We start from the raw sequence: 27,706 nt of genomic DNA, 5'->3' as shown, positions 1-27,706 counted from the left end.
GGTGAGGAGACCCAGGCCCGCGAGAACGGGCAGAGTTCCCTGCCTCCGTGTGTCCGGTATTTTTATGTAAACGTGCTTTGAATTGGGATGTGCTTTGAATCTTGAAAAATACCCTTCACACTTGGAGCGACACTTACGGCAGAGAAAGGGGAGAAAAGCAGAATACCAGTTCACTTTTTATGAAGTGCGTGGATTATCCGTGTAATTATGATAGGAAAGTACACCCACAGCAGTGCTGAGCAGAAGGCAGGAGGGGTGTTGTCCCCATTTACAGAGGGAGCCCGGGCTCCGGAGTGGCAGGCGGTCCTGGGGTGAGGTGGCCCTGGGCTGGGCTTCTGTCTTCTGGTTCTTTCTGAAACCTTGCTTCATAGGCACCTTGCCACTTTCCAGCCACAGCAACCACGCAAGACCCTTGTGCCTGTTAATTTCTTGCTTCTCTGCAGTTTCTGCCCCTGAGGGTACACTTTATGGATGCGTAGTCACCATTGCATCATTCATGGAGGTTGTATTTACTGAGCCCTGGAAATGCAGTGCTGAATTAGGATTGATCCTGATTCCTGGGAGCTTGGCGCTCACCGGGGAGGGTGTGGCGGCAGGCTGGTACTGGGTGATAGTTCATGCCTCTGGCTTCCTGCTCCCCCCGCCTCCACTCGCCCACCCCCTAGCCGTGTATCCTGTCCACACACATCGCTGGGACCAGTCCAGACACCCCTTGGACTGCCAGTGTAGGAGATGAAAAATACCTTTCTTCTCACCTTAGGTTCACGGCTGAGGTTCCTGTAACAAAAGGCAGGTTAACAAGAGAAAAGGGTAATTTAATATAAGTTGTACTTGATACAGGACCTTCATAAGGAAATGAAGATCCAAAGAAAAGGGCTGAACATAGGTATTTTCTTTTTTTGAGGCAGAGTCTCTGTCACCCAGGCTGGAGTGCAGTGGCGCAATCTTGGCTCACTGCAACCTCCACCTCCCGGGTTCAAGTGATTCTCCTGCCTCAGCTTCCCGAGTAGCTGGGATTATAGGTGCCCACTACCACCTCCGGCTCATTTTTATGTGTTTTGAATAGAGATGGGGTTTCAGCATGTTGGTCAGGCTTGTCTTGAACTCTTGACCTCAGATGATCCACCCACCTTGGTCTCCCAAAGTGCTGGGATGAGAGGTGTGAGCCACCGTGCCCGGCCTCAACTGTTTCTTTTCTTTTTTTTTTTTTTTCAGACGGAGTTTCGCTCTTGTTACCCAGGCTGGAGTGCAATGGCGCCATCTCGGCTCACCGCAACCTCCGCCTCCTGGGTTCAGGCAATTCTCCTGCCTCAGCCTCCCGAGTAGCTGGGATTACAGGCACGCGCCACCATGCCCAGCTCATTTTTTTGTATTTTTAGTAGAGACAGGGTTTCACCGTGTTGACCAGGATGGTCTCGATCTCTTGACCTCGTGATCCACCCGCCTCGGCCTCCCAAAGTGCTGGGATGACAGGCGCGAGCCACCGCGCCCTGCCTCAACTGTTTGTTTTCTATGCTAGGTTTGATTAAGAAGCAGGTAGTTGTGGAGGGAGTTTGGATAAAGAAGGGTGATCTGGTGGTAAAAAACTGGTGAAGCTTATGGAGGCCTCTTTGTTGAGATTCTTCCCTCAACAAATCCCTTTGTCTTCGGAGATGAGGGTGTTCTTTTCCTCTGGACGTGGAGAGGGTACCTCTCACAGGAGGGTCTTATGACCTGCTTCAGGGAGAAGGGCAGGGGGAGGGCGAGAGGACCTTTCTGCTTCTGCTGTTTTCTCAAATGCCAGCGTGTCGGATTTTGGGGTAGCATGGCCTGAACCCCATCACCAACTTCCCTGGGACATCTGCTCCAACCTGTATGTGTCTCAGGCACCTCCAGCTCAGCCTGACCAAGACTGGACTTGTTGCCCGACCTGTGCATGCTTCAGGAGTCAGCCCTCCCTTGCCCCTCTGCCAGCCTGTGCCTGGGCTGACTCCCTTCCCCACCTGCATCGCCCCATATGTCCCCACTGTGGCCATTCCTGACTGTCATACCCTACTGCTCACACCTTTTTTTGTTTTGTTTTGACACGGAGTCTCACTCTAATATTTAGCCCAGGCTGGATTAAAGTCGCGCGATCTCAGCTCACTGCACTGCCCCCCCACCCCCCGGTTCAAGAGCGATTCTCCTGCCTCAGCCTCCCGAATAGCTGAGATTACAGGTGCCTGCCAACATGCCTGGCTAAATGTTTGTATTTTTTTTTTTTTTTTTTTTTTTTTTTTTTGAGACGGAGTTTCGCTCTTGTTGCCCAGGCTGGAGTGCAATGGCGCGATCTCGGCTCACCGCAACCTCCGCCTCCTGGGTTCAGGCAATTCTCCTGCCTCAGCCTCCTGAGTAGCTGGGATTACAGGCACGCGCCACCATGCCCAGCTAATTTTTTGTATTTTTAGTAGAGATGGGGTTTCACCATGTTGACCGGGATGGTCTCGATCTCTCGACCTCGTGATCCACCCGCCTCGGCCTCCCAAAGTACTGGGATTACAGGCTTGAGCCACCACGCCCGGCCCAAATGTTTGTATTTTTAGTAAAGACGGGGTTTCGCCATGTTGGCTAGGCTGGTCTTGAACTCCTGACCTCTGGTGATCCACCCGCCTTGGCCTCCCAAAGTGCAAGGATTACAGGCATGTGCCGCCGCGCCTGGCCCATGCTCACACCTTTAAGAACCTCTTGATGTCTGCCAGGTATTATAGTCCAAGACCCTTGGTGACCTGCCCAAGCTGACCCCCTGAGCTCCAGCCGCGAGACTTGGAGAGGGTTCCCTGAGGGCCCCTCCACACTCTGCCTGGAATCACCCTCCTCTCCCTGTTGTTGAGGGTGTGGGTGGGGGGCTCAGCTCTCAGCTCTAAGGCCCTTCTGCGGCTTCTTCCTGACCTGTAGGTGGAATACCCTCCTTGTTCTTGGTGGTACCTGTCGATTCCTGCCCCAGTGCTGTGACACTGCACAGCCCCCCGTGCATAGTCCCTGTCCCTGAGCTCCCCTTCAGGGCTCTGGCTTTGCGTCCTTTGCACCAGCTCATATAGATGGATGCCTTGGTGCGTGTCCCTGGGAGTGGCATGGGGAGCTGCCGAGGGTCGAGGGTCGCGTTTGGAGGGTGTGGGTGGAGAGGGCTCCTTCTGATGAAGGAAGTGGTCATTTGTTGGGGAGCTGGCCGTTGAGGGAGGCATTCCCTACACAGGGCCCCTCCTGAGCAGAGACAGCAGGAAAAGGGCAGGGAGGGTTCACGCTGTAATTGGCAGAGTGGCTTCAGGGAAGTCACTGCAGCCCTCTGGGCTCCAGTCCCCTTTGCAGAGTAGGACTGCTTACTGCTCTGTCTCTACCTGGGGGAGGGAGCGTGGGTCAGACCTAGAGCCTCAGAGCATGTCATGCAGAGCTGTACCTCAGTTTCCTTTTATGAAGTAGGGAGAAGAAGGTTGACCTGGTCACTGCTTCCAGCCAAGGTTCTGGGACACATGGTCACCGGTCCACACGCTCAACCACTTGAAACCAAGCCACTTGTAAAAAGCACTGTGGACAGGCAGGAGCAGCTGCTCAGGGAGGTTGGCGCTGTGTGTGCTGGAGTTTGAGGGAAACAAGACGAGCGAGAAGAATCACATCCCACATCCCACTCTGGCCCCACAGTGGAAATCGGAACCCTGTTGCCCCACAACCCCGTGAAGAACTGTGACTTCACACTTTGGGCTGTCGGTTTCCTACCCCACACCCCCAGCTCTGTCTGCAGGTCCATCCTGGCAGCCCACAGGCTGCCTGCATTGGCGGGTGCTGACCCGGGCCGTCCCTGAGACCGCACCTGCCAGGGCTGTGGGGATCTAGGATTCCTTCTCCTGATGGGAGGAGGGAGCTGCCTCCGCACACAGTGGGAGCTCGTTAGCTGCTGCTCAGTTCCCGCAGCAAACCCCAATGAATCAGCCCCAGCCAGAGCTCCCGTTCTGCTTCAGGGTGCAGGGATGAGGTCATCTCTAATCAGAGGCTGCGACAAGAAGGCTCTGCGTCCAGGATCCTTCCCTGAAGTTCAGTGGGGCCCGTTCTCTCCCAGGGACGGTCAGAGCCAGAGCAACTGCCATCCTTCTACGGAGGGGATTTCATTTCCGCCAGCATCGTGTTGGCAGCGTTTCATTCTGATGACAGCCGGGTGAGGAGAATGGCATTGTCCCTGTTGGCAGAAGGAGACAGTGGCACTTAGGCAGAGCTCTCGTGTGGGGTCCCATAGCAGCAGGGGGTGTTGGACCTCATTATCCTGGACTCAAGGCTGGGGCCACCCTTCTCATGCTCAAACGTGCCCCTTTCTGCAGGGAAGGGGGTTTGACGCCCTTTTTTTCTGGATGGGCCTGTCTTGGCATAGTGTATGAGAGCCCAGCCCTCCTGGTTTTCACAATGAAGGTCTCAGAAGTCAGAGTTGAGGAGGGCGAGGAATGATGGTTAGTGCGGGAGTGGACATTTCTGAGAGGACACTGCCTGCAGAGCGCAGGGGCCCAGAAGGTGCCTTGCGTCCTTGTGCTGTGTGGTGTATCATCGCCGTGCACCTGGTACAGGTGGGCCTGCACACTCAGCACCTGCGTGGGCCAGGTGTTGGGCAGGGGTGAGTAGCACTGGGCAGACAGGTCCAGCTGTGTGTCTGGCTCCCAGCTCAGGGCGTGGGCAGGGAGTGGGCAGTGGAGGAGTGAGGGCGTGGCCCGAGTTCCTCCACCGGAGTTTGGCGTCTCTGAGGATACCGTGAGCTGGCTGGCGTGGGTGGCCTCAAGGCTCAAGGGTTCTGTGACTTCCAGCCACAGAGCATGTTGACATGGAGGTGGGAGGAGGTGGAATGATGACTGGGCAGTGGCTGGGTGACCTCAAGCCCAGGCAGTGAAGGAAAGGGCGGGGAAGCTGGCAGTGCCGGCTCCTGGCTGAGGTGGGGCACCTTTGCATGGGTGTCAGGAGAAGCCTGAGAAATTACTCAGGCAGCGGTCAGCTGGTGGTGTAAGAGGCCATTTTCTGTGTCTGAGCAGAGTAGTGAGTTAGGAGCTGGGATAAGGCCCCCGAGAGGATGATCTCACAGAAGATGGGAATTTGAATCTGGAGCCACGTTTGCGGCTTGATTATGGTGCTTAGGAGATACTGAAACTGTCTGGAAACAACTGTGGGGTGTGGGCGGCAGGTGCAGTGGTCACAGGTGTTGGCAGGGGTTTGTGGGAATTGCCTCTTGGAGGAGGATAAAGGACGCTTTATGGGATCTCCAATCCAGCAGAGCCGCCACCCCATACAAGGCACTTCCAGGTCAGGGTCAGGGTTTATTCCCCTTTGTCCCCCCAGGACGTCACGAAGTGCCTGGGGCAGAGCTGGCCCACAGAACTGGATATGAAGCCCAGCCCCCACCAGCTTGCAGGGTACCCAGACTTAAAGGCCTTGGTTTCCTTAACCGTAAAATGAGGCTATGAGGAGGTCACAGATGTGGTTGCGAAAGCACTTCAAGGATGTCACTACATTGTGTAAGTTTAAGACAGGCCCACGATTAAAGTTCTGCCTTCCGGCAGCTGGGGTGAGTGAGGAGGCTGCCGTGTGTTCTTTGAGCACACTGAGGATGGGGCTTGACATGTCCTATGTGTATTTGTTGTTGTTCACTGACGCCCTGTGGTGGATACTGGCCTGCCCTGGGTTCCAGATGCCCTGCCAGCAAGGGGCCTTGGCTGGGTTAGGAGGAGCCCTCAGGACAGGTAGTCAGGACCCAGTGTGACAAGCCCATAGTGTGGTGCTGGGAGCGGCTCTGCAGGCAGGTGGGGCTGTGGCCTGGCCCTGCCCCATGGAGCGGAGTGACTGCAGACCAGGTGCTCAGGCTTTGCACACCAGGGTACTCATCAGGTAAATGAAGGGAACTATTCTTACCTCTCAGGATCTTTGTGATCAAGGGCAGCAACATGGTCAGGTGTGCGTGGGCACTGGCAGCACCTGGGATGCCCTGGAGGGCCACAGCTGGGTCAGGGAAGCCAGTGCCAGGGTGGGAGGTAAGGAAGGCACGGTGGTGGGGGGGGCTAGGGGGGTGGCAGCAGAGCTCAGCTTGGCCTGAGCTGACTTGCACGGGCCAAGTGGGAATGGGCCCTGTGCCAATGTCCCGTGCCCTGTGGCATGGTCAAGACCTGGTGAGAGGAAGCAAGGCCTTCCAGGGGGATACAGGGCGTTTGGTTGGGGAAGAAGGGCCAAGGCTGGCCAGGACGTCAGGGACCACACGGTAGATGTCGGGGGCTACCGGGAGAGCCTGGCAAGGGAGCCTTGACCTCTTCCTGAGGAAGATGTGGAGCCAGGCGGGGGTTTTAGGTTCGCACTGTGGAGTCTGCACACTTCCCTGGGTCAGAGGAGACGGCTCAGTCATGGCCCTGCTCACGTGGGGACGGTCCAACTCCCCTCCTCCATGTGCCTTGTCAGGGCAGCCGGGCGCCTCCCTTTGTCTTCTGTGCCCCGAGGGAGGGAGGCCCTCAGCTGGAGAGGCTCTGGGAGGCACCAGTGGATGAAAGGCCTATTGAGGGGCCACAGAAGCCCATTCATCCGGCCCTGGCTGCCTGGGTGCAGAGCCCTTCCAGAGGGCCAAGGGCCTCCTGGACTCTCCCCAAAGAGGCCAGTTGATCCCCACCTTTGAACCATGGCCAGGGCCACGTGGAGTCTGTTGCTGAGCCCGGTGTGCTCTCGAGAGGCCGTTGACTGAGACAGTCCCGGGACAGGCACCTGACACCTGCAGGCTGCCCCACGGCAGAGACGCCTTCTCAGCCCCTCCCCACCAAACCCTTCGGGGTCTCCAGCCCTCTGGGGATAAAATAGAACCCCTGACCCACCGAGGAGGGCCGGGCCTCTCCAGCTCTGCTTCCCACCCCACGTCCTTGGCCCCAGGGCTGCTCCGCTGTCCTGCCCTCACCCGTCTCTCCCCAGTGTCCACCTTTGCCTGTTTGACCCATAGTTTTCCTTGAGTCCCCAGCTGACTGGCATTCCCTGTCCAGCCACCTCCTTCCCCTCCTGGCCCCTGCCACAGCCACCATCTCACTTCTGTCTGTGTTACTTACCAATAAATCCTGCTTCCCTTGAAGCTGTGTCAGGGGAGGCGGGGATCGCATGAGATCCTGCTCGCCTCCGTGCTCCGGTGAGGGGCACTGGGAAACTGATGTGAGGATGAGTGGGTTCAAGCGCCAACTCCAGCCAGCTGTGGAGACGGGCAGTCTCTCCCTCCTGCCGTGTCCTCATTTGTAAAATAAAACCTGCTTCAGTTGTGGGATCAAGAATGCCAGGCTCCAGTGTTCAGTGCCATGCCTGGCACGCAGGAAGCCTGGGTGTATTTGTAAACATGCCGCAGAATATTTGAAAAACAGGGTAAAGTTATTCTGGCTCTATTTGTTTTTCTTTGTTTGCAGGATGAGGATCTGGGTACTGCACTGCTCTTCACCCTACACGGGGCATGCTTCCTGTAATTCCTGCAGTCTTTCCTCCGAGGCGTTTTTAAAAATAGTTTCCTTCCCTTAAGTATTTACGTGTAATTTTCTGTCCTGGCTTTTTTCCTCTACCATGAGCGTTTTTCCAACTGATTGCATTGTTAAAAATATTTGGATTACTTTTTGTATAGGTAAACTTGCTCAGGGTAGGAAATACAAAAGGTATGAGAAGGTTCTTAATGAAAACACCAAGTCTTCTTTCTCTTCCATAGTTTCTCTCTCCAGAGGCCAAGAGGACACTAGTAATAATGTAAATACTTAAGCACCCTGAGTGCTGACCCTGGGTACTCATCTGGTGCTGATCCTGGGTGCTGGCTCAGTGCTGACCCTGGTTACTTATCTGGGGCTGATCCTGGGTGCTGGCTAAGTGCTGACCCTGGGTGCTCATCTGGTGCTGATCCTGGGTGCTGGCTCAGTGCTGACCCTGGTTACTTATCTGGGGCTGATCCTGGGTGCTGGCTAAGTGCTGACCCTGGGTGCTCATCTGGTGCTGATCCTGGGTGCTGGTTCAGTGCTGACCCTGGTTACTTATCTGGGGCTGATCCTGGGTGCTGGCTAAGTGCTGACCCTGGGTGCTCATCTGGTGCTGATCCTGGGTGCTGGTTCAGTGCTGACCCTGGTTACTTATCTGGGGCTGATCCTGGGCGCTGGCTAAGTGCTGACCCTGGGTGCTCATCTGGTGCTGATCCTGGGTGCTGGTTCAGTGCTGACTCTGGTTACTTATCTGGGGCTGATCCTGGGTGCTGGCTAAGTGCTGACCCTGGGTGCTCATCTGGTGCTGATCCTGGGTGCTGGTTCAGTGCCGACTGGTTACTTATCTGGGGCTGATCTTGGATGCTGGCTCAATGCTGACCTTGGGTGCTCCTCTGGTGCTGATACTGGGTGCTGGTTCAGTGCTGACTCTGGTTACTTATCTGGGGCTGACCCTGGGTGCTGGCTAAGTGCTGACCCTGGGTGCCCATCTGGTGCTGATCCTGGGTGCTGGTTCAGTGCTGACTCTGGTTACTTATCTGGGGCTGACCCTGGGTGCTCCTCTGGTGCTGATCCTGGGTGCTGGTTCAGTGCCGACTCTGGTTACTTATCTGGGGCTGATCTTGGATGCTGGCTCAGTGCTGACCTTGGGTGCTCCTCTGGTGCGGACCCTGGGTGCTTATCTCGTACTGATTCTAGGTGCTGGCTTGGTGCTAGCCTAATTTTAAAGGCTTCCTGTGGATGGACTAACTTAAACTCTCAACCACCCAGGAGGTAGATACCATTGTTACTGCCATTTTGCAAGTCAGGAAACAGGCACCTAGAAGTTTGGGATTTGTCCGTCACATGACCAGAACTGCTGGAGCCAGGATGGACCCTGACCATCTGGCTTCCTCTCCTCCCTTCTCTTCCACAGGCTCTAACCTCCCAGCCCACCTGTCCGCACTTCTGGGCATGCTCTGTGCATAGCAAGCGTCTGAGCCATCTTCAATGATTGGCTTTCATGAGAAAAACCTCTAATGCTGGTCTGCTCTCCATGTGTCACTTCATTTATCCTAGAGAACTTTCCTTTTCAGAGCAGATAGACTTGCTTCAATTGTTTTACTTGCTGCATACTGTTCTGTTCTGTGAATGTCTTATAGTTAGCTTTGTAATTACTTCCCTATTGATAGGGCAACTCCAGTATTTTGCCAACAGTGCTGTAATACAGAATTTTACGTGTGTGGAATGTAGTGAGGCCATAGGGAAGAATTCATCTGTGGGGTTGTGGGTCAGAGGTAAAATGCGTTTGTGATTTTTACCGTCTGATGTTTCTGGCAGTTTATGTTCCTACTACAGGATATAAAATCCCTGTTTCTCCACATCCTCTTGGGCCTGAAGTGTTATCAGGTATTTCTATCTTTGCAAATCTGATAGGTGGAAAATAGGATTTTGTAGCTTTGATTCACATTTCTCGAATTGTATCAAGTTGAGCGTCTTTTTGTGTTCTAAAACCACTTATATTTCCTCCTGCTTTCTGTGCCATTTTATTATGCATTGGTTACAACTTAATATTTGTTAAGGAAATTGCCCTCATTTAAGACTTTCGTTGTTTTTTTCAGTGTGGTATTTGCTTTGTGCTTTGTTTATGGGTGTGTGTGTGTGTGTGTGTGTGTGTGTGTTGCAGGGGGCGTTGTGGGTATTTTGGTCCCCTATAGAAATTTTTAATTTTGAGCCAGGCATAGTGGCTTATGCTTGTAATCTTAGCACTTTGGGAGGCCACGGCTAGAGGATCGCTTGAACTCAGGAGTTTGAGACCAGCTTGGGCAACATAGTGAAACCTCATCTCTACAAAAAATATAAAAATTAGTCAGGTGTGGTGGCATGTGTCTATAATCTCAGCCACTCAGGAGGCTGAGGTGGGAGGATCACCTGAGCCTGGGGAAGTCAACGTTGCAGTGATTGTGCCACTGCACTCCAGCCTGGGTGACAGATTGGGACCCTGTTTCAAATAAAAAGAGAGAAATTTAAAATTTTTATGTAGTTTGATTGATCCCATTCTTCTCCTTGATGGCTCTTATGTTCTCCTTAGAAACATATTTTATTCCCTCTCTGAGGGAATAAAAAATCCTCTCATGGCTTTTCTTTTTTATAGTTTTACTTTTAATAGTTTTAATCTGTTTGGAATTTATTTTGGCTTGAGCAGGGACCCAACCTTATTCTTTTTCCTCAGCAAGCCACTTGTCCCGAAACCAAGTGTGGAAGAAGAATCTGCATCCTATTGATCTGAAGTGCTGCCTTCATAAAAACTCTTGGCCAGGTGCGGTGGCTCACTCCTGTAATCCTAGCACTTTGGGAGGCCGAGGTGAGCAGATCACCTGAGGTCAGGAGTTTGAGACCAGCCTGGCCACTATGGTGAAACCCCATCTATACTAAAATAGAAAAATTAGCCAGGTGTGGTCACACACGCCTGTAATCCCAGCTACTCAGAAGGCTGAGGCAGGAGAATCGCTTGAACCTGGGAGGCAAAGGTTGCAGTGAGCCCAGATCATGCCACTGCGCTCCATCTTGGGGAACAAGAGTAAGACTCCATCTCAAAAAAAAAAAAAAAAAAAACCCAAAAAACTCAGTTATTTTGTGTTTGAATTAGGTGTTTTTGCTTTCTTTTCTGTTGCATTGATCTGTCCGATCATGTACTGATACCACCTTGCTTTCGTTAATCATTTAATTCATTTCATTTCTTCCATTTGCAAATGTTTCTTGTTTCCTGTTTGCCAGAAGCCATTCTGGAAACTAAGTGTATAGCAGTGAACATAATGATCAAAGTGCTGGGATTAAAGACATGAGCCATCGAGCCCTGCCTAAACCATTCTTTATTCCTGATTAAATCTTGCTTGGCCAATGGCATATATTTTTAATAAGTTAATGGCTTCTTTTAAATACTGTATTTAAGATTTTTGTCTTGACATCCATAAGTGAGATTAGCCTGTAATTTTCTGTGTGTGTGGTCTTTGAAATCAATACTATGCCTCCTTGTGAAAAAGAATTGGCATATTTCTTAGCCTCTAAAGTTGTGTGAGAAGCCCTGAAGCTAGCTGCCTGTTTTCCTGTAGCTCTGGCAGAATTGCCTTCTCAGAATCACTTCTTGGCCGGGGAGAGGTGGTTCATGCCTGTAATCCCAGCACTTTGGGAGGCCAAGGCTGAGGGATTGCTGGAGTTCAGGAGTGCGAGACCAGCCTGGGCAACATGGTGAAACTCATCTCTACCAAAAATACAAAAATTAGCTGGGCGTGGTGGTCCATGTCTATAGTTCCAGCTACTCAGGAGGCTGAGGCAGGAGGATGACTTGAGCCCAGGAAATGGAGGTTGCAGTGAGCCAAGATCACGCCACTGCACTCCAACCTGGGTGACAGTGAGATTCTGCCTCAAAAAAAAATCGCCTCTTGTCCTGCTGTGCTAATATACTTTTTTGGGGCATGACTCTTGGACATTTTTCTCTATTTAATACAGAACCATCATTTTTAATGGCTATAAACTATTTTAATCAGGGTTTTACCATGACTTGCTTAACTTGTGTGGTTTAATGGTTTAGAAAAGGATTGGCGTGGGTTTCAAGGAATGCCTTCTAAAATCTAATTCATGATTATTCCCAGGGTCTGGCTAATGGAGAACATTCCAAGTTGTCATGGGAACCACTGTGGCAGTTGTCATTCATCATCTCTAAGTGCCTGTTGCACTGCTGAGCACTGTGTGGGAGCTCATTTGGTCTCCATGGTAACCATCGGAGGCAGCAGCTCTGATTTTACTGATGAGGAAACTGAAGGTCCAGAGCTTGAGTAACTTACCCACGTGGGCAGTGCATCAGGAAGGGGAATCCAGTCTGCTCTTGAACCTCCAGCCTGAGGAAGTCTTCCCGCATCCCGTATTGTGATTGGATTCATGTGAAAGGCCTTGAAAGATAAACGTTTCTCTTCCTTTTCCGTGTACCTCTGAAGAACCGTCTCTGTGGAAAATAATTAAATTATGTTAAATTGGCACTCAGCTGGGAAGCGGACCCCACAGCCCCTGTGCGTAAAGCTTTTGTCCAAAGTTCTACTAGGGGTTCTTAGGATATCCCAGGAAGCCCTGAGGGTGCTTCAGGGCTCAGAGTGACCCCTGTGAGCGCCCCGCCCCCATGGGGGACTCAGAAGTTCGGGGAAGGGGAGGTTTGAAAGCCTAAGTTGCCTTCTTAGCTGTTCACCAGGCGACCTCCTGGTTCCCTCAGTTTCTGCATTTGTAGCATAGCCGGGAGAATCCTTTTACAGGGCAAGGCTAAGGATAAGGATGAGGGCTTATCCAGAAGGAGGATGTGGGCTCTGTTAGATGGCTGGGTTTGAGTCTCAGCTCCTGCAAGCTCCTGCATACATCATGTAGCCACTAGAGTCTCAAGTTTTGGTTAAAAATGAAGACTGAAGTTTGAAACTAAGCTGAGGATGTCCCCATTTCATAAAGTTGCCATGAGGATCTGAAAAGACAATGGGTGAAAGGGCTTTATAAACTAGTGTAGGCTGGGCGCGGTGACTCACGCCTGTAATCCCAGCACTTTGGGAGACCGAGGTGGGCGGATCTCCTAAGGTCAGGAGTTTAAGACCAGCCTGGCCAACATGGTGACACCCCATCTCTACTAAAAAATAAAAAAGATAAAAAAAATCAGCTGAGCGTGGTGGTGCATGCTTGTAATCCCAGCTACTCAGGAGGCTGAGGTGGGAGAATCGCTTGAACCTGGGAGGCCAAGGTTGCAGTGAGCCAAGATGGTGCCATGGCACTCCAGCCTGAGTGACAAGAGCAAAACTCCGTCTCAAAAATAAATGAATGAATGAATAAATAAACGGTAGTATGCAGGGCACCTGCAGGCTGTCACACGCTCCTTGCTGCTGAAACCAGTACTGTTGAGCTGTTGGTGCCATTATATCACCGATCCAGGGTCGTGCAGGATTAGGAAAACCGGTGGTAACTCAGAGGTGGCGGACAGCATGCTGGGGCATGGGCCACCCAGGCTTAGTGCCCGCCTCCTGCGTTCCCCCTCCCCTGGTCATCCCTGGAGTCACTTCCCTGGAAAGGGCTCTGCCAGTTCTGGAGTTCGAAGACTGACTGACAGAAGCAAGTTGCTCGCTTGAGGTAGGGGAGGTGGCCGGATCACCATAACTCCTGGCATATATCAGTTTTCCTGGTCCAGACCATTGTCATTATTTACAGATTCACTTACTGAAATTTATTTGTAACCTCAAAATCAGTACTCGTGGTACTTCCGGGTTAGTGACTGACATTCACAGAGTGGTGAACAGTCCCCTACCTGACACGCGTTTCCAACAGCCGAGGTTGGGCAAGGCGATGCTCCACCTTCACCTTCCTGTGTTGGTCCTCGCTGTAAAGAGGTGTCCTTATTGCAGTCTGGTTGGTGCTGTGTATTTTACATTGCTTGTGCTTTTAGTCAGTGATTTAAATGGCCCTAGGCTGAGACGCACAAGATGGCTGTGATGTACTTCATGGAGAAAATGCGTGTGTTAGAGAAGCTTCATTCAACGTTGATTGTTGTTGGCCATGAGTTCAACATTAGTGAATAAGCCGTATATTAAATAAGGTATCTTTTTTTTGTTGTTGTTTGGGTTTTTTTTTTGAGACAGAGTCTTGTTCTGTTGCCCGGGCTGGAGTGCAGTGACGTGATTTTAGCTCACTGCAACCTCTGCCCTCTGGGTTCCAGTGACTCTTCAGCCTTAGTCTCCCAGGTAGCTGGGATTACAGATGCCTGCCACCACGCCTGGCCAATTTTTGTATTTTTAGTAGAGACGGGGTTTCGTGACGTTAGCCAGGTTGGTCTTGAACTCCTGACCTCAAGTAATCTGCCTGCCTTGGCCTCTCAAAGTGATGAGATTACAGGCATGAGCCACTGAATCTGGCCTTAAATAAGGTATCTTAAAAGAGAAACACACATAGAACAAAGCTGTTAATTGATCAGTTGCTGAATCAATTAGTGATCAGAGAGCCCTAACCCTGTATGTCCCCTAGGAGCCAGTGGGTTAGTATTGACTGATGCAGTGTTCATGGCTGCCTCGGATCAGGAGACTGGTTGGTAATCTGGCTCCGTAGCACCCGGGAAGGAAGGCAGGCCCGCAGGCACAGAACTGTCCAAGGTGTTGCCACAGTGAGCCTGGCTCAGCTTTCAGGGGCCACATCTGCTTCCATAAATCTCCACTGTGCTTGAGGGTAGGGAAAACCCGCAGCCCTGACCGGTAGGGAGAAGGGACAGAGAAGGCTCTGTGCAGCCGTAGCAGCTCCCAGACCCTGTGACCCAGAAGATATCTTGCTCAGCAGGCCCTGGGAAAGGGAGAAGGGAGAAGGGGTTTGCTTGCGGGAGAAGGGTCAGCAGTGACTTCACAGACCACACAGGCCAGTTGTACCTCGTGTGCTTATTCACAGCCAGTGACTGCACCATGTGGCCGAAGGACACTGGAAGGTTTGGGACCCACTGACATCACCCAGGCAGGCCACGCTGCCATGCTTGGTGGCAGTGGTTCTGATATGCAGGGCAGCAGAGCAGAGGGTCTCCAGCAACCCACATGCCGTGGCCAGAGCTGTGCAGCCAGCAGAGCACTTCGGCTTTCAGCCAAGTCCTCACCTTTGATTCTGGGAGGGTGGCGGGTTTAAGACCCATCTGACACACGGAATCAATCAGGGCCAGAGAGGGTGAATGAATTGGCCACCTGGTCCGGGAAGGTTAGCAGCAGGACCTGAGCTCACATACGTTTGACTGCAGCTCCTAATGTCGTACTGTGCCTCCAGCAATCAGAGATATCCCTCCAGTCCTGACCTTTCCTGGCTCTTGGTTGTGGAGCGTGTCTGTGTTTGCCTCCCTTCTTCCCTCTGAAGAGAGGAAATCTCTTCTCTCTCCACTCCCCCAACCATTTCTTAATGAGTCTTATGATATTAAAGTTGTACATCATGGGAAAAAGTAGTATATCTTATGACTGAAAATATTAAGTGAAAAAAAAAAAAAAAAAAAAAGAAAACAAGCCCCATGTTAAATTCATCCGCTCCTCCCATTCTGGTCTATTTACCGCTAGTGTTTCCATGTGTTACAGTGGTCATCGGTGTGTCTACAACTTGGGGTTCTGCTTTTTCACTAAACGTCGTATTACATGTATTTCCATGTACCTGCATGTAGTCTTTATAACCGTCCCTTAAAAAGATTGATGGCAATTTGGTTGAATATATACGGCATGCTTTACCTAGCTGAGGAATCAGTCATGGCAGGATAAATTCCTTTCATTGTCTTCAACGTGGTCATCGCTGTTATATCATTTTCTCTCGTTGGTAACACGTGAAACGTTTTTGTGCAAAAGGCTTTTCATTTTCACTCTGCCATAAGGTAGATGCATGGGAGTGAGAAAATGCTCATCCGCTTCTTACGTTTTGTTCTCCGGCATATCTGAGCGTTCCAGTTCAGCGCACCCTTGCCAGCGTCCGCTACGACTTAACAGTTTTATTGGAGTATAATTTATGTAAAATAAACTGCATATACATAGAGCGAACAGTTTGATATGTTTTTTATTTTTTAAGTTAATTAAGTGTTTTTTTTTTTTTTTTGAGACGGAGTTTCGCTCTTGTTGCCCAGGCTGGACTGCAATGGCGCGATCTCGGCTCACCGCAACCTCCGCCTCCTGGGTTCAGGCAATTCTCCTGCCTCAGCCTCCTGAGTAGCTGGGATTACAGGCACGTGCCACCATGCCCAGCTAATTTTTTGTATTTTTAGTAGAGACGGGGTTTCACCATGTTGACCAGGATGGTCTCGATCTCTCGACCTCGTGATCCACCCACCTCGGCCTCCCAAAGTGCTGGGACTACAGGCTTGAGCCACCGCGCCCGGCTCTAATTAAGTTTTTGAGACAGGGTCTCGCTCTGTCACCCAAGCTGAAGTGCAGTGGCGCAATCTCGACTCACTGCAGCCTCTGCCTCCCAGGTTTAAGCAATTCTTGTGCCTCAGCCTCCTGAGTAACTGGGACTACAGGTGTGCACCACCACGCCCAGCTAAGTTGTATATTTTTAGTAGAGATGGGGTTTCACCATGTTGCCCAGGCTGGTCTCGAACTCCTGACCTCAGGTGATCGGCCCACCTTGGCCTCCCAAAGTGCTGGGACTACAGGTGTGAGCCACGGTGCCCGGCCTAAACTTTATTTGTTAATACACTTTTACAGACAGAGTCTCACCCTGTCCCCTAGGCAGGAGTGCAGTGGTACGATCATAGCTCACTGCAGCTTCGAACTCCTGGGCTCAAGTGATCCTCCCACCTCAGCCTCCCTAGGAGCCGGGACCACAGGCACGTGCTAGCATGCCCAGCTAATTTTTATTTTTTTGTAGAGTCGGGGTCTATGTTGCCCAGGCTGATCTTGAACTCCTGGCCTAAAGCAGTCCTTCTGCCTTGGCCTCTCAAAGTGCTGGGATTATAGGTGTGGTTCCCTACCTCCCCTGGCCAAGTTTGGTAAGTTTTAATGGCCTTACAGACCTGCAGAACCAGCACCACTATCAAGATCCAGAACGTTTTAGGGCAGCCACTCATCTGCTTTAAGTCACCACGGTTCTGCCTTTTCTGAAACATCACGTGAATGGGATCGTACAGTAAATAGCTTTTTACGTCTGACTTCTTTTGCTTTACAGGACAAGTTTGAGATTTATCCATGGTGTTGTGTGGATCCCTAGTTTGTTTTTATTGTGACATGTGTGCATTCTGCTGGTTTCCAGTTTGGGGTCATTATGGGTAAAGCTGCTGTGAACATTTGTGCACCAGTGTCTGTGTGGACATGTGCTTCATTTCTCTTGCATAGGTACCTAGGAGTGGCTGGTGGCTGGTTTTGTAAGTATATGTTTAACTCTTTGAGAATCCGGCAGTTTTCCTAAGGGCTAGGTTTTTTGCTGTTTTGAGACTGAGTCTCGCTCTGTTGCCCAGGCTGGAGTGCAGTGACGGGATCTCGGTTTACTGCAACCTCCGCCTCCTGGGTTCAAGTGATTCCCCTGCCTCAGCCTCCTGAGTAGCTGGGACTATAGGCATCCGTCACCACACCTGGCTAATTTTTGCATTTTTAGGAGAGACGATATTTCATCATGTTGGCCAGGCTGGTCTTGAATTCTTGACCTCAGGTGATCCACCCACCTTGGCCTCCCAAAGTGCTGGGATTACAGGCGTGAGCCAACGCACCTGGCCAAGGGCTGGTTTTTAAAGACCAAATTTATTCTCTTAAATATGATAACTTGGTCTTTAGTATGAAGTTTTGGCTATTAGTGAGTTGATTTTTAGTTATTAGTGAGATTCTAGTTTCCCGTATTTTTGCTAAGCAGTTGTGTTTCCGTTTTGGTATATTGCCTTTTTCGGCATTTTATTAATACCTATTTATCTATCGGGGTTGTACGCGCCTTTATAAGTCGCCATGATGTGGACCCTTATCTATTAACACCGCAGCCTCCAGCCCTCCGTGGGTTTCCCTCCAGAGCGTCTCCCGCTGCTTTTGTTTTTGGTTATGCTTCTCTTGGCATAAGAGGAGTTTTGACTGGTTTCAACAGGACGGCTCTCAGCCATTTCCTTCGTGACTGTTCTTGCTTTCAGACTTTGAGTGTCCTGGCCGTGGAGATGCCCTGCCACCATGCCTGCCACTCACAGCCCCCCCAGTGACATTCTGGCAATTCTTTCTGCCATGCCTGCCTATTCCACTTCCCACGGTAGGGCCTTTTGCTTCCTGGTGGATACGGGAGGAGCCTGTGTGCCCGCCTGTATGGGGCTCCCTGCAGGTGATCTGTTTCTTCCTGTTGGGTTTGTCATGCTGGTACTCAAATCGGTGCCGGTGTCTGTGTGGTATTCTGTGGCTTATAGTGAATCTTGACGCCCCTGTTTCTCTTGGGACTTGTTGGTGCTGGGTCTCCTGACTCACACAGTGGCAGCAGGTGGGGCGGGAGGCCAGGGACTCGACCACTGTGAGGACCTGCCGGCCCAGGGGCCATCTCCCTGCCCCTCAGGCCTGTTCAGTACATGGTAGACTCACCAACTCCTTGCAGCCTAGTGGCGTTTTCCACCGTAGGTGAGGCCTGAGCTAAGCAAGGTGGGCTCAGCCTGCGCCTCGTGTGAGGATGGGGCTTCTCTGGGAGATCTTAAGGCAGAGGGGCCCGAGGCTGAAGACAAGTGGCCAGTCCCCGGCCTGTGCTCTACGTGTTGAGGTCAGGCCTCAGGTGGGCAGTCCTGGCTGGGCCCTGTTCTTGCTCGGGGCCTGAACAAGTTGCCCCACCTCCCACAGCTTCTTTCCTGTGAAATTGGGAGGATCCATTTATCCAAACTGTTTATGGAGTGGGGCTATGTGCCTGGCACTGATCTGGGCACTGAGGTTTGTTGGTGATCAAGATGGAGTTCCTGGGATGCTTTTGTACATTGGGGGACAGACGGCAGACAGGTACAGGAACCCAGGTAGTGATGAGGGCTGTGTCCCCAGCAAAGCAAGGTACTGCGATGTGGGGGGGTGGGGGGGCCCAGGGGACCTTTTCTGTCGGGTCAGGAGAGGCACTCTGAAAAGGTGACGATGAAACCGAAGCTGGAAGGACCAGAAAGAGCTGCCTGTGCAGAGATCCCAGGGAAGAAGCCTGGAGGTAGAGGAGGGGCAGATGCATGAGCGCCCTGAGATTGCTGAGGGCAGGTGTCTGGTGGCCAGGAGCAGCTGGGGTACAGGTCCGATGTGGAGTATGTTGTGAGTACTTTGCACTTTATTCTGAATTCAAAGTTAAGTTTCCAAGGGACGGGGCAGGAAAGGAGCTTTTAAATGCAGTTTCTCTAGCTGTGGTGTGGAGGGGGGGGCGTGCGGGCTGGCAGCTGGTGTACCAGCAGGCTGGTGCTGACCTGGATGGTGTGGTGGCAGCCGTAGGGCCTACTGGGTTTTCTGATGGCCACGTGGCTGCTGTGTGTTTTGACTGGGAGCATGTGCAGGCGGGACCAGCACTGGGCCTGGGACACTCTGTGTGTGCCCTGTGGCTGTCCCCCTCCTGGCCCCCAGGTTATGGCTCGTGGTGGGTGGGGGACCCAGGACTCAAGAGTGAGTCCTGGCAGGCACCAGCTTCCGGGACCCAGGCTCTTGGGGCCTGGAGACTGGACTCTGTGGGTGGGAGTGCCCTGGAATGCAGGGGCAAGGAACCGTGATAAAGCAGGACCCTGTGAGACCCCGCTGGCTGGGAGGATGATGCAGCGTCCAGCACTTTCCTCCCGAGGCCCCTGCCAGCCGCCGGGTCCTCTCTGGTTGCTTCCTCTCATCAGGTTGCGAGCACCCGCGTGTGGGAATCCGGCAGTTCGGGGGACTTGATCGTTTCCGGCTCCGTGAACTTGGGCACGTCTGTAACCTCTTGGGTGTCACTTTCCTCCTCTGCGCAGTGGGGCGCTAATCAGCCATCGAGTGATGGGGAGCCCCAGCACGTGACACATCAGCAGATCATAGCTGACGGTGTTGTCACTGCTGCTGTTGTTACCGTCGTTGCTGTCTGGGTGCCGTAAGTGCTACTACCATGTCATTTTATTAAAGAACAAAAAGAGACCACCTGAGGAAGGGCACTTCTTAACCCGGGGGAATGGCGCTCATGGTGCACTCGTGTCACTGACCCTCTGCTTGTCACAGTCGGAGTTGCTTCTGTGACACCACGGGACCAAGAAGCCATCGACCTGGGCAGCCCGGCATGTCTGTGTGAAAGGCTTTCTGCTGGGCTCTAAGAGGGAACCGAAAGTGAACAATGTTGAGGGGAAGCAAAGAAGAATTGGAGTTTATCCAGGAGTCAGCAGAGGGCTTTGCTTAATTTTGGAAGGGTCTGTAGTGGCCTGACTTGGGCGTTAATTTTGCAAGGGTCTGTAGTGGCTTGACTTGGGCATTAATTTTGCAAGGGTCTGTAGTGGCCTTGCTTGGACATTAATTTTGCAAGGGTCTGTAGTGGCCTGACTTGGGCATTAATTTTGCAAGGGTCTGTAGTGGCCTGACTTGGGCGTTAATTTTGCAAGGGTCTGTAGTGGCATGACCTGGCCTGTGGTAAAGACGCAGCAGGAATTTCAAAGCAGCTCTGCAGACAGCACGTGTTTGGTTCCCCGGGCTGTCCCGTGGGCTCTCCTAGCCCTCATCCCTGGAGGCTGACGAGGCTCACTGACCCAGACCCCTCCCCGATGAAGCCTCCTTCTCTTTTCTTCTCTCTCGCTGCCCAAGCACCTAGGAGCCAGGCAGGGCATGGGAGTGGTGGGCAACACACTGTGGGGCCAAGGGCAGAGGGCCAAGGGCAGGGGCCAGCTTCGAGCCTCGGTTCTTTGGTTAGTGGTGTGGCTGACGTCAACCAAGACTGGCGTGTTCTGCATTTGACTCAGCTAATGGCTGAGTCCTAGTTGCCCACTGGCTTGCCTGTGAGGGCGAGAGAGGGTCCCAGCACCGCTGGCCCGTAGTTCCCCATCTCCGAGTGTGAGGATTAGTTCCAGCCTGAGTACCCGGACTAGATCGCAGTGGTCAGTGAGGAAGAGAGAAAGCAAGCCGCCCCCTTGAATCTGCTGAGTTGGTAAGAGAGAGCTTGGCAGCGTATTTTGAAGTACTGAATCGCCTAGAGAGGGGACAGGCTCACCTCCTGATCCTGCTGTGCGCCTGTGGCCTCGGTTTGTCTGCATGTGCCCCAAGGAACCCGTGGCTCAGAGCCCCCGCCTGTTGACCCCTTCCCAAGTGGCTGTGCAGGAACAGAAACCCAGATCTTCCCTACCAAAGCCTGTGGGCTGCTGCTCCTTTGCAGGAAGATATTACACAAATATTTTTCATAAAGAAATACCATTTGTGATGAAAGAAGTCCCCACGAGGCTCAGATGAGCATGAAGCTGGCAAGCTTTCAGGGCCAGCAGCGCAGACGTGGGGCAGGAGTGGAGCAGGCGCTTTCTTCCCCACCGTTCCTGCCTGCAGCCCTGGCTGGCTGGAGGGCGGCTGTCCCTTTAAGTCGGGTTCCCTGTTGGGATTGCCGCAGCTGGGGAGAGTGGGTGGGGGTGAGAGATGTTGGTGAGAGCCCTGCCTCTCCGAACGCCCCCGCCACCAAGCCTTCCCAGCTTCCAGCCCAGACAGCAGGCAGCCAGTGGCGTTCCTGGCTCCTTGGGATTTTCCTTTTCCACAGAAGCTGCTGATTCATCCCCAGGCTGGAGTCCGGCTCAGCTGTGGGGCCGGGAGCACAGGCTCTCAGGCTACTGCTGGGCGGAGGAACTGGGCCTCCCGGGAGGTGTCCTCCAGCCTCCGGATGCTCCATGGGTGGGGGTCGGGGGTGGCGAGGGAGGGGCCGTGCATTTCAGAGCCCTCGAAAATTTCTGGCCAGAAATGCAGGGAAAGGGGAACAGCTTGGCTAAGGCCATGCTGCAAAGGCCAGGGTGGCCAACCTTCCTCACTCCTGTCTGGCCTCCCTCTGCAGGGTGCTTCAAGGATGACCGCATTGTCTTCTGGACTTGGATGTTCTCCACCTACTTCATGGAGAAGTGGGCTCCCCGGCAGGACGACATGCTCTTCTACGTGCGCCGGAAGCTGGCGTACTCCGGCAGCGAAAGCGGTGCGGATGGGAGGAAGGTGAGTGACCCCTGCGCCTGCATCCCTGCCCTGAGCAACCCTGTGGCGTCTGCTGCTGGCTTGTATGTGGGCTTTCCGGCAGTGCTCATGAATATCAAAGAGGGCGAGTGATAGGTATTGAGCACCTACTGTATTCCAGGAACTGTGGAGACAGTCTCATGCGCAAATCTGGATGTGCTGGGTGTCACATTGTCATTCATCTTCACCGTGACCCTAAAGGGCAGAGATTGCTGTCACCATTGTAGCTTTGAGGAAACAGGTTCAGAGACAGCTGACTTGGCTGGTCTCTTACAGTCAGTAGATGGTAGAACAAAGGTTGCACCCCAGAGCCCAGGGCTCTCCGTTGGCCATGGCAGGGTGACCTGGGTCAGTGGCAGTGATGATGACGATACCTTCCACTTACGAGCCCTCTCCATGATCTAGACACAGTGCTGAGCTCTCTTATTGGCCTCATTGTGAAGTCCCAACAGCTAGACAGGGCAGGTGTCCTCATCCCTTTTACAGAGGAGGAAAGGGGGCTTGGAGAGGAGGGATTCACCTGAGGAATTTCACCCACTAAATCCAGCGTGGAGGAGCTAATCAAACATGTTGTCACAGGCTTCTGCAGTTTGTAAAGTGTCCAAGCAACCCCATATGCCACACATGGAAATGTTTTTGTTTTCCTTTAAAAATAAGAAATGAGAGGGCCCTGGAGTGAGGTCTGGAACTTGCAACCTCCTGGCTCTGTGACTCGGGGGCCGTGGTTTGCTGGCAGAGGCTCATGCAGTGGGTACTTGGAGCCTGGCCTTGCCTTGGACCCATTCCTTGAGCCTGAACACATGCGGGGTGGATTTCCTGCAAGTCAACGGACCCGGGTGCCTGCATGCCAGCCCCGAGCCCTGAGCCAGTCCCACTGGGAGGAACCAGCAGGAGACTGTGCGTAACTGGCCAGAGATGGGGGAAGAGTCAGGAGAGGGAAGGGCGCCCCAGGAAGAGAGGTTTGGAGAAGTGGGGCAGCCATTGGGGTGCTGTGTCTGAAGGACCCGTTGGATTTGGTACCAGGGAGTGCTGGTGGCCTTGGCACAGCAGTTTCAATGGTGGCTGGGCAGGGACTGGAGCCACACTCAGACAGGCAGGGTGCTTTTTGGGAGGGATGAAGAGGCTTGACTTGTGATGGGATCCCTGAGTAAGAACCTTCTAGAGCTGGCTCAGGGCCCCTCAGAACCTGCTGCCACGCCTACCCTGTCTGGGTGTGCAGTTGGGAGAGCAGCTTTCGAGGCCAGCCTTGTCTCCCCCCGGTTTGCTGTGTGACATTGCCAGGTCATCTCCTCTCTGGGGTAAAAGGGGATCAGGGCAGGTGCCCTGAAAGGTGAGGGTCCTTCCATTGTGGACACCTGGGAGGTTGGGATGTTTGGGGTTGGCGTGACCACATGAGTGCCCTTGGTGGGGAGGTGGCTGGTGCCTTGGGATCCTCACTGCCCGTGACCCCCATGGTGGGCTCAGGTTCCTCTAACCTCAGCACAGCTCCGGGAGGAGGCACTCCTCACACCCGTGGGCGCTGGAACTTGGAGGCTCAGGCCCTCTGTCGCCCAAGGGCTGTGGACCTCGCCCCTCCCCCCATCCACTCTGGCCTGTCGGTTTCTACTGGGGTTCAGGTTGCAGAGAACCTTTGCCCCGCAGCTGCTGGTCTTTTCTCCATGGCAGAGTCTATTGCGAACAGGGGCTCTAATGAGGACTGGGCACATTCGAGACGCTCTCAGCTGTACTTTGAATTTTGATTCCAAAGGGGTCACGACTCTGGTCAAGAGGGCAGGCAGGGAGGTGGGAGGATGGGTTGTGTGCACCCTGGCTAGGCCAGGTGGGGAGGAGAAAGGGACAGCAGATACGGGGTCCTTCTTGGATAGAGAAGTTAAAGGCGAGAGCCCTCCACTGAGAAAGCGCAGGCCTGGGTGCGGGCCTGAGGCATGTGGAGCAGAGGGGAGGGGGCCACATCCGGGCTCTGCTGAAGATTTGGGGGTGTCGAGGTCTGTGAGGGAAGCCTGAGTCCCACGGGAGCAGGTGGCAGCCCAGCTGTTCACATGCTAGAATGTTCCATTCAATACCCACTGTGAGCCTGGTGCAAATGCTCCCACTCAGTGCTGGGAACACAGAAATGACTCATACCTGGCCCCAGTCTGTTGGGACAGACAGACGGCATGGCCAGGGGTACGGAGCCATCAGTGCTGTGATGGTGGGAGGAGGGGCAGGGCTGGTGGGGCAGGGACGTGGGTGGTGATGCCCAAGGTGGCATCTGGAGGACGGGTTGTAGGAAAGAGAGTGGACAGCAGTGGACTGGGGACATGTCCCATGGAGGGACCAGAGTGTGCAGAGTGGGAGGGTGTGTGCCACAGGGGACCTGCCAGAGTAGGCTGATGGAGATTGCAGGGCCTGGAGGGCGGGTCTTGGGGCTGCCCAACTTGGCATTTTTCCCAGCTTGCTGGTCTGTAGTACTGACGGTGGCCTTCAGGGGGCGGTCTGGAGGCGCTGATGGGGAGACAGGGAGACCCTCCTGGCAAAAACCCTGAGCCCCAGGTGGAGGTGGGGCCCCTGCGGAGGCGCCTGCGCACTGCAAGCCCTCTGCGGCAGCCTGGCTGCTTCCCGCCCCCTCCCCATTCCCATCCTGCTGGTACCCAGTCACCGTAGCAACCAGCCAGGCCTCCGCGCCTAACAGGGGAGGGTGGATGGGCAGGAGCTGCAGTGTGGGGGGCACAGGATGCCGGGAATCCCGCACCGCTCCAGGGCCCGAGGGAGATCCCCAGTCCAGCCTTTCCCAGGGAGGAGTGTCCTGGGTTCCCTGCCCTCTCTGTTTGCTACAGCCCTGGACAGAACACTCCGTGATCCTGGGCAGCCCACTGTGCCTTTGGCAGCAAGGTGACCTGGCTCTGTGTGCGGCTGGCTCTGTGCTGGTGGCCCGAGCCCTGTGCTGTGGTCACGTGATGCCCTCAGCATCCTAAGGAGCAGATCATCTTCACACCCACTCAGAAAACCACAGCTCCGAGACGGGGGGAAGCTTCCCAGGATCACACACCTTGCCGGCGGAGAAGCCCTGCCCCCAGTCTCACCTTTTCCTTTCTGGTAGATTGTTTTTACTGTAACATCTATACAGAAAAACACAAAGGTGTGTATACAGCTTGATTTTTCTGAGTGAACACCTGGTTTTACCAGCCCCCATATCATGACACAGGGTGTGACCAGAACACCAAGGCCCCTTCACCCCACCCCAGGGCTCACCCTCCCCCTGAGGCAGCTGCTGCCCTGGCTCCTCACACTTCCGGGTGGGTTCTGCCTGTTCTCACAGCTCCTGCATGTGGAGTCAGAGGGTTCTGCTTGTTCTCACAGCTCCTATATATGGATTCAGAGGGTTCTGCCTGTTCTCACAGCTCCTGCATGTGGAGTTGGGCAGGTTCTGCCTGTTCTCACAGCTCCTACGTGCGGAGTCAGGGTTCTGCCTGTTGTCACAGCTCCTGCGTGTGGAGTCAGAGGGTTCTGCATGTTGTCACAGCTCCTGCGTGTGGAGTTGGGCAGGTTCTGCCTGTTCTCACAGCTCCCGCGTGTGGAGCTGGGCAGGTTCTGCCTGTTCTCACAGCTCCTGCGTGTGGAGTTGGGCAGGTTCTGCCTGTTCTCACAGCTCCTGCGTGTGGAGTTGGGCAGGTTCTGCCTGTTCTCACAGCTCCTGCGTGTGGAGTCAGGGTTCTGCCTGTTGTCACAGCTCCTGCGTGTGGAGTTGGGCAGGTTCTGCCTGTTGTCACAGCTCCTGCGTGTGGAGTTGGGCAGGTTCTGCCTGTTCTCACAGCTCCTGCATGTGGAGCTGGGCGGGTTCTGCCTGTTCTCACAGCTCCTGCGTATGGATTCGGGCAGGTTCTGCCTGTTGTGACAGCTCCTGCGTGTGGAGCTGGGCGGGTTCTGCCTGTTCTCACAGCTCCTGTGTGTGGAGTCAGAGGGTTCTGCCAGTTCTCACAGCTCCTGCATGTGGAGTCCGAGGGTTCTGCCTGTTCTCACAGCTCCTGCATGTGGAGTTGGGCAGGTTCTGCCTGTTCTCACAGCTCCTATGTATGGAGTCAGAGGGTTCTGCCTGTTCTCACAGCTCCTGCGTGTGGAGTCAGGGTTCTGCCTGTTGTCACAGCTCCTGCGTGTGGAGTTGGGCAGGTTCTGCCTGTTCTCACAGCTCCTGCGTGTGGAGTTGGGCAGGTTCTGCCTGTTCTCACAGCTCCTGCATGTGGAGCTGGGCGGGTTCTGCCTGTTCTCACAGCTCCTGCGTATGGATTCGGGCAGTTTCTGCCTGTTGTGACAGCTCCTGCGTGTGGAGCTGGGCGGGTTCTGCCTGTTCTCACAGCTCCTGTGTGTGGAGTCAGAGGGTTCTGCCAGTTCTCACAGCTCCTGCATGTGGAGTCCGAGGGTTCTGCCTGTTCTCACAGCTCCTGCATGTGGAGTTGGGCAGGTTCTGCCTGTTCTCACAGCTCCTATGTATGGAGTCAGAGGGTTCTGCCTGTTCTCACAGCTCCTGCGTGTGGAGTCGGGCAGGTTCTGCCTGTTCTCACAGCTCCTGCGTGTGGAGTCGGGCAGGTTCTGCCTGTTCTCACAGCTCCTGCGTGTGGAGTCAGAGGGTTCTGCCTGTTCTCACAGCTCCTATGTATGGAGTCAGAGGGTTCTGCCTGTTCTCACAGCTCCTGCGTGTGGAGTTGGGCAGGCTCTGCCTGTTCTCACAGCTCCTGCATGTGGAGTCAGAGGGTTCTGCCTGTTCTCACAGCTCCTGCGTGTGGAGTTGGGCAGGTTCTGCCTGTTCTCACAGCTCCTATGTATGGAATCAGAGGGTTCTGCCTGTTCTCACAGCTCCTATGTGTGGAGTCAGAGGGTTCTGCCTGTTCTCCCAGCTCCTGTGTATGGAGTCAGGGTTCTGCCTGTTCTCACAGCTCCTGTGTGTGGAGTCAGAGGGTTCTGCCTGTTCTCACAGCTCCTGCATGTGGAGTCAGAGGGTTCTGCCTGTTCTCACAGCTCCTGCATGTGGAGTCGGGCAGGTTCTGCCTGTTCTCACCTCCTGTGTATGGAGTCAGGGTTCTGCCTGTTCTCACAGCTCCTGTATGTGGAGTCAGAGGGTTCTGCCTGTTCTCACAGCTCCTGCGTGTGGAGTCGGGCAGGTTCTGCCTGTTCTCACAGCTCCTGCGTGTGGAGTCAGAGGGTTCTGCCTGTTCTCACAGCTCCTGCGTGTAGAGTCGGGCAGGTTCTGCCTGTTCTCACCTCCTGTGTATGGAGTCAGGGTTCTGCCTGTTCTCACAGCTCGTGTGTGTGGAGTCAGACGGTTCTGCCTGTTCTCACAGCTCCTGCATGTGGAGTCAGAGGGTTCTGCCTGTTCTCACAGCTCCTGTGTATGGAGTTGGGCAGGTTCTGCCTGTTCTCACAGCTCCTGTATGTGGAGTCAGGGTTCTGCCTGTTCTCATAGCTCCTGCGTGTGGAGTCAGACGGTTCTGCCTGTTCTCACAGCTCCTGCGTGTGGAACTGGGTGGGTTCTGTCTGTTCTCATAGATCATACTTTGGAGTTGGGCGGTACATGTTGTATCAAGCTTTTTCTCTGTGTCCTGATTGTGAGTCATGCCTCTTGACACAGATGGTTGTAATCTGTCTGGTCTCACTGCTGCTAATGCCTGCAGAGTGTAGCATGGCAGCCTGGCCGCCCTCCCGTTGGGGAGTACCAGGCAGCTCCCAGTGGCTCTCGGTCCTGGCTTTGGTGCACACATGGGCCCCTTTCTGACGGGGAACCTGCTCTTTCACCTGTCACATGCTGTGGTGCTGGCTTGAACAGTCATGCGGTCACGCCCACGTGCCCTTCATTCACTGAGTCCACAGCGCTTTGCTGAGCAGAAGCCAATGAGCAGTCAATGAAGTGAGACCAAGAGGAACAATAGTCTTGTGAGCCCGAGGACTTGCAGCTCAGGGGCTCAGGGTGACTTTTGAGAACCACACAGATGGTGGAAGTGGGAGTCCTCCCACTCAGGGACATCTCTTTCTCACTCCTAGGCAAGGCTGGCCTCCTGCACCTCTTTCCATAGACCCCAGCTCTGCCCCTGGGGGACTCAGGCCTGTGCACCTGCAAGAAGGCCCAGCCGTGCTCAGCCCCTCAGAGCCCAAGTCCGTGAG

General features: G+C 53.8%; 1 protein-coding gene across 2 annotated transcripts in view; it reads left to right on the top strand.

The window, feature by feature from the left end:
• KIAA0930 (KIAA0930 ortholog) overlaps positions 1–27,706 on the top strand; it is a 46,534-nt gene that overhangs the window by 8,194 nt on the left and 10,634 nt on the right. The window contains exons 1-2 of one of the 2 annotated variants that reach the window (XM_010343305.3): positions 21,229–21,247; positions 21,405–21,556. In XM_010343305.3, coding sequence (XP_010341607.1) covers positions 21,244–21,247; positions 21,405–21,556 — 156 coding nt within the window. In that variant the 5' untranslated portion in view covers positions 21,229–21,243. Of the gene's footprint in view, positions 1–21,228; positions 21,248–21,404; positions 21,557–27,706 lie in introns of those variants that run through there. The other variant, XM_003932748.4, reaches the window with a different exon arrangement.

The sequence above is a fragment of the Saimiri boliviensis genome, chromosome 21, assembly GCF_048565385.1.
Source record: "Saimiri boliviensis isolate mSaiBol1 chromosome 21, mSaiBol1.pri, whole genome shotgun sequence".
NCBI lineage: Eukaryota > Metazoa > Chordata > Mammalia > Primates > Cebidae > Saimiri > Saimiri boliviensis.
This window is presented reverse-complemented; position numbering and strand designations above follow the sequence as displayed.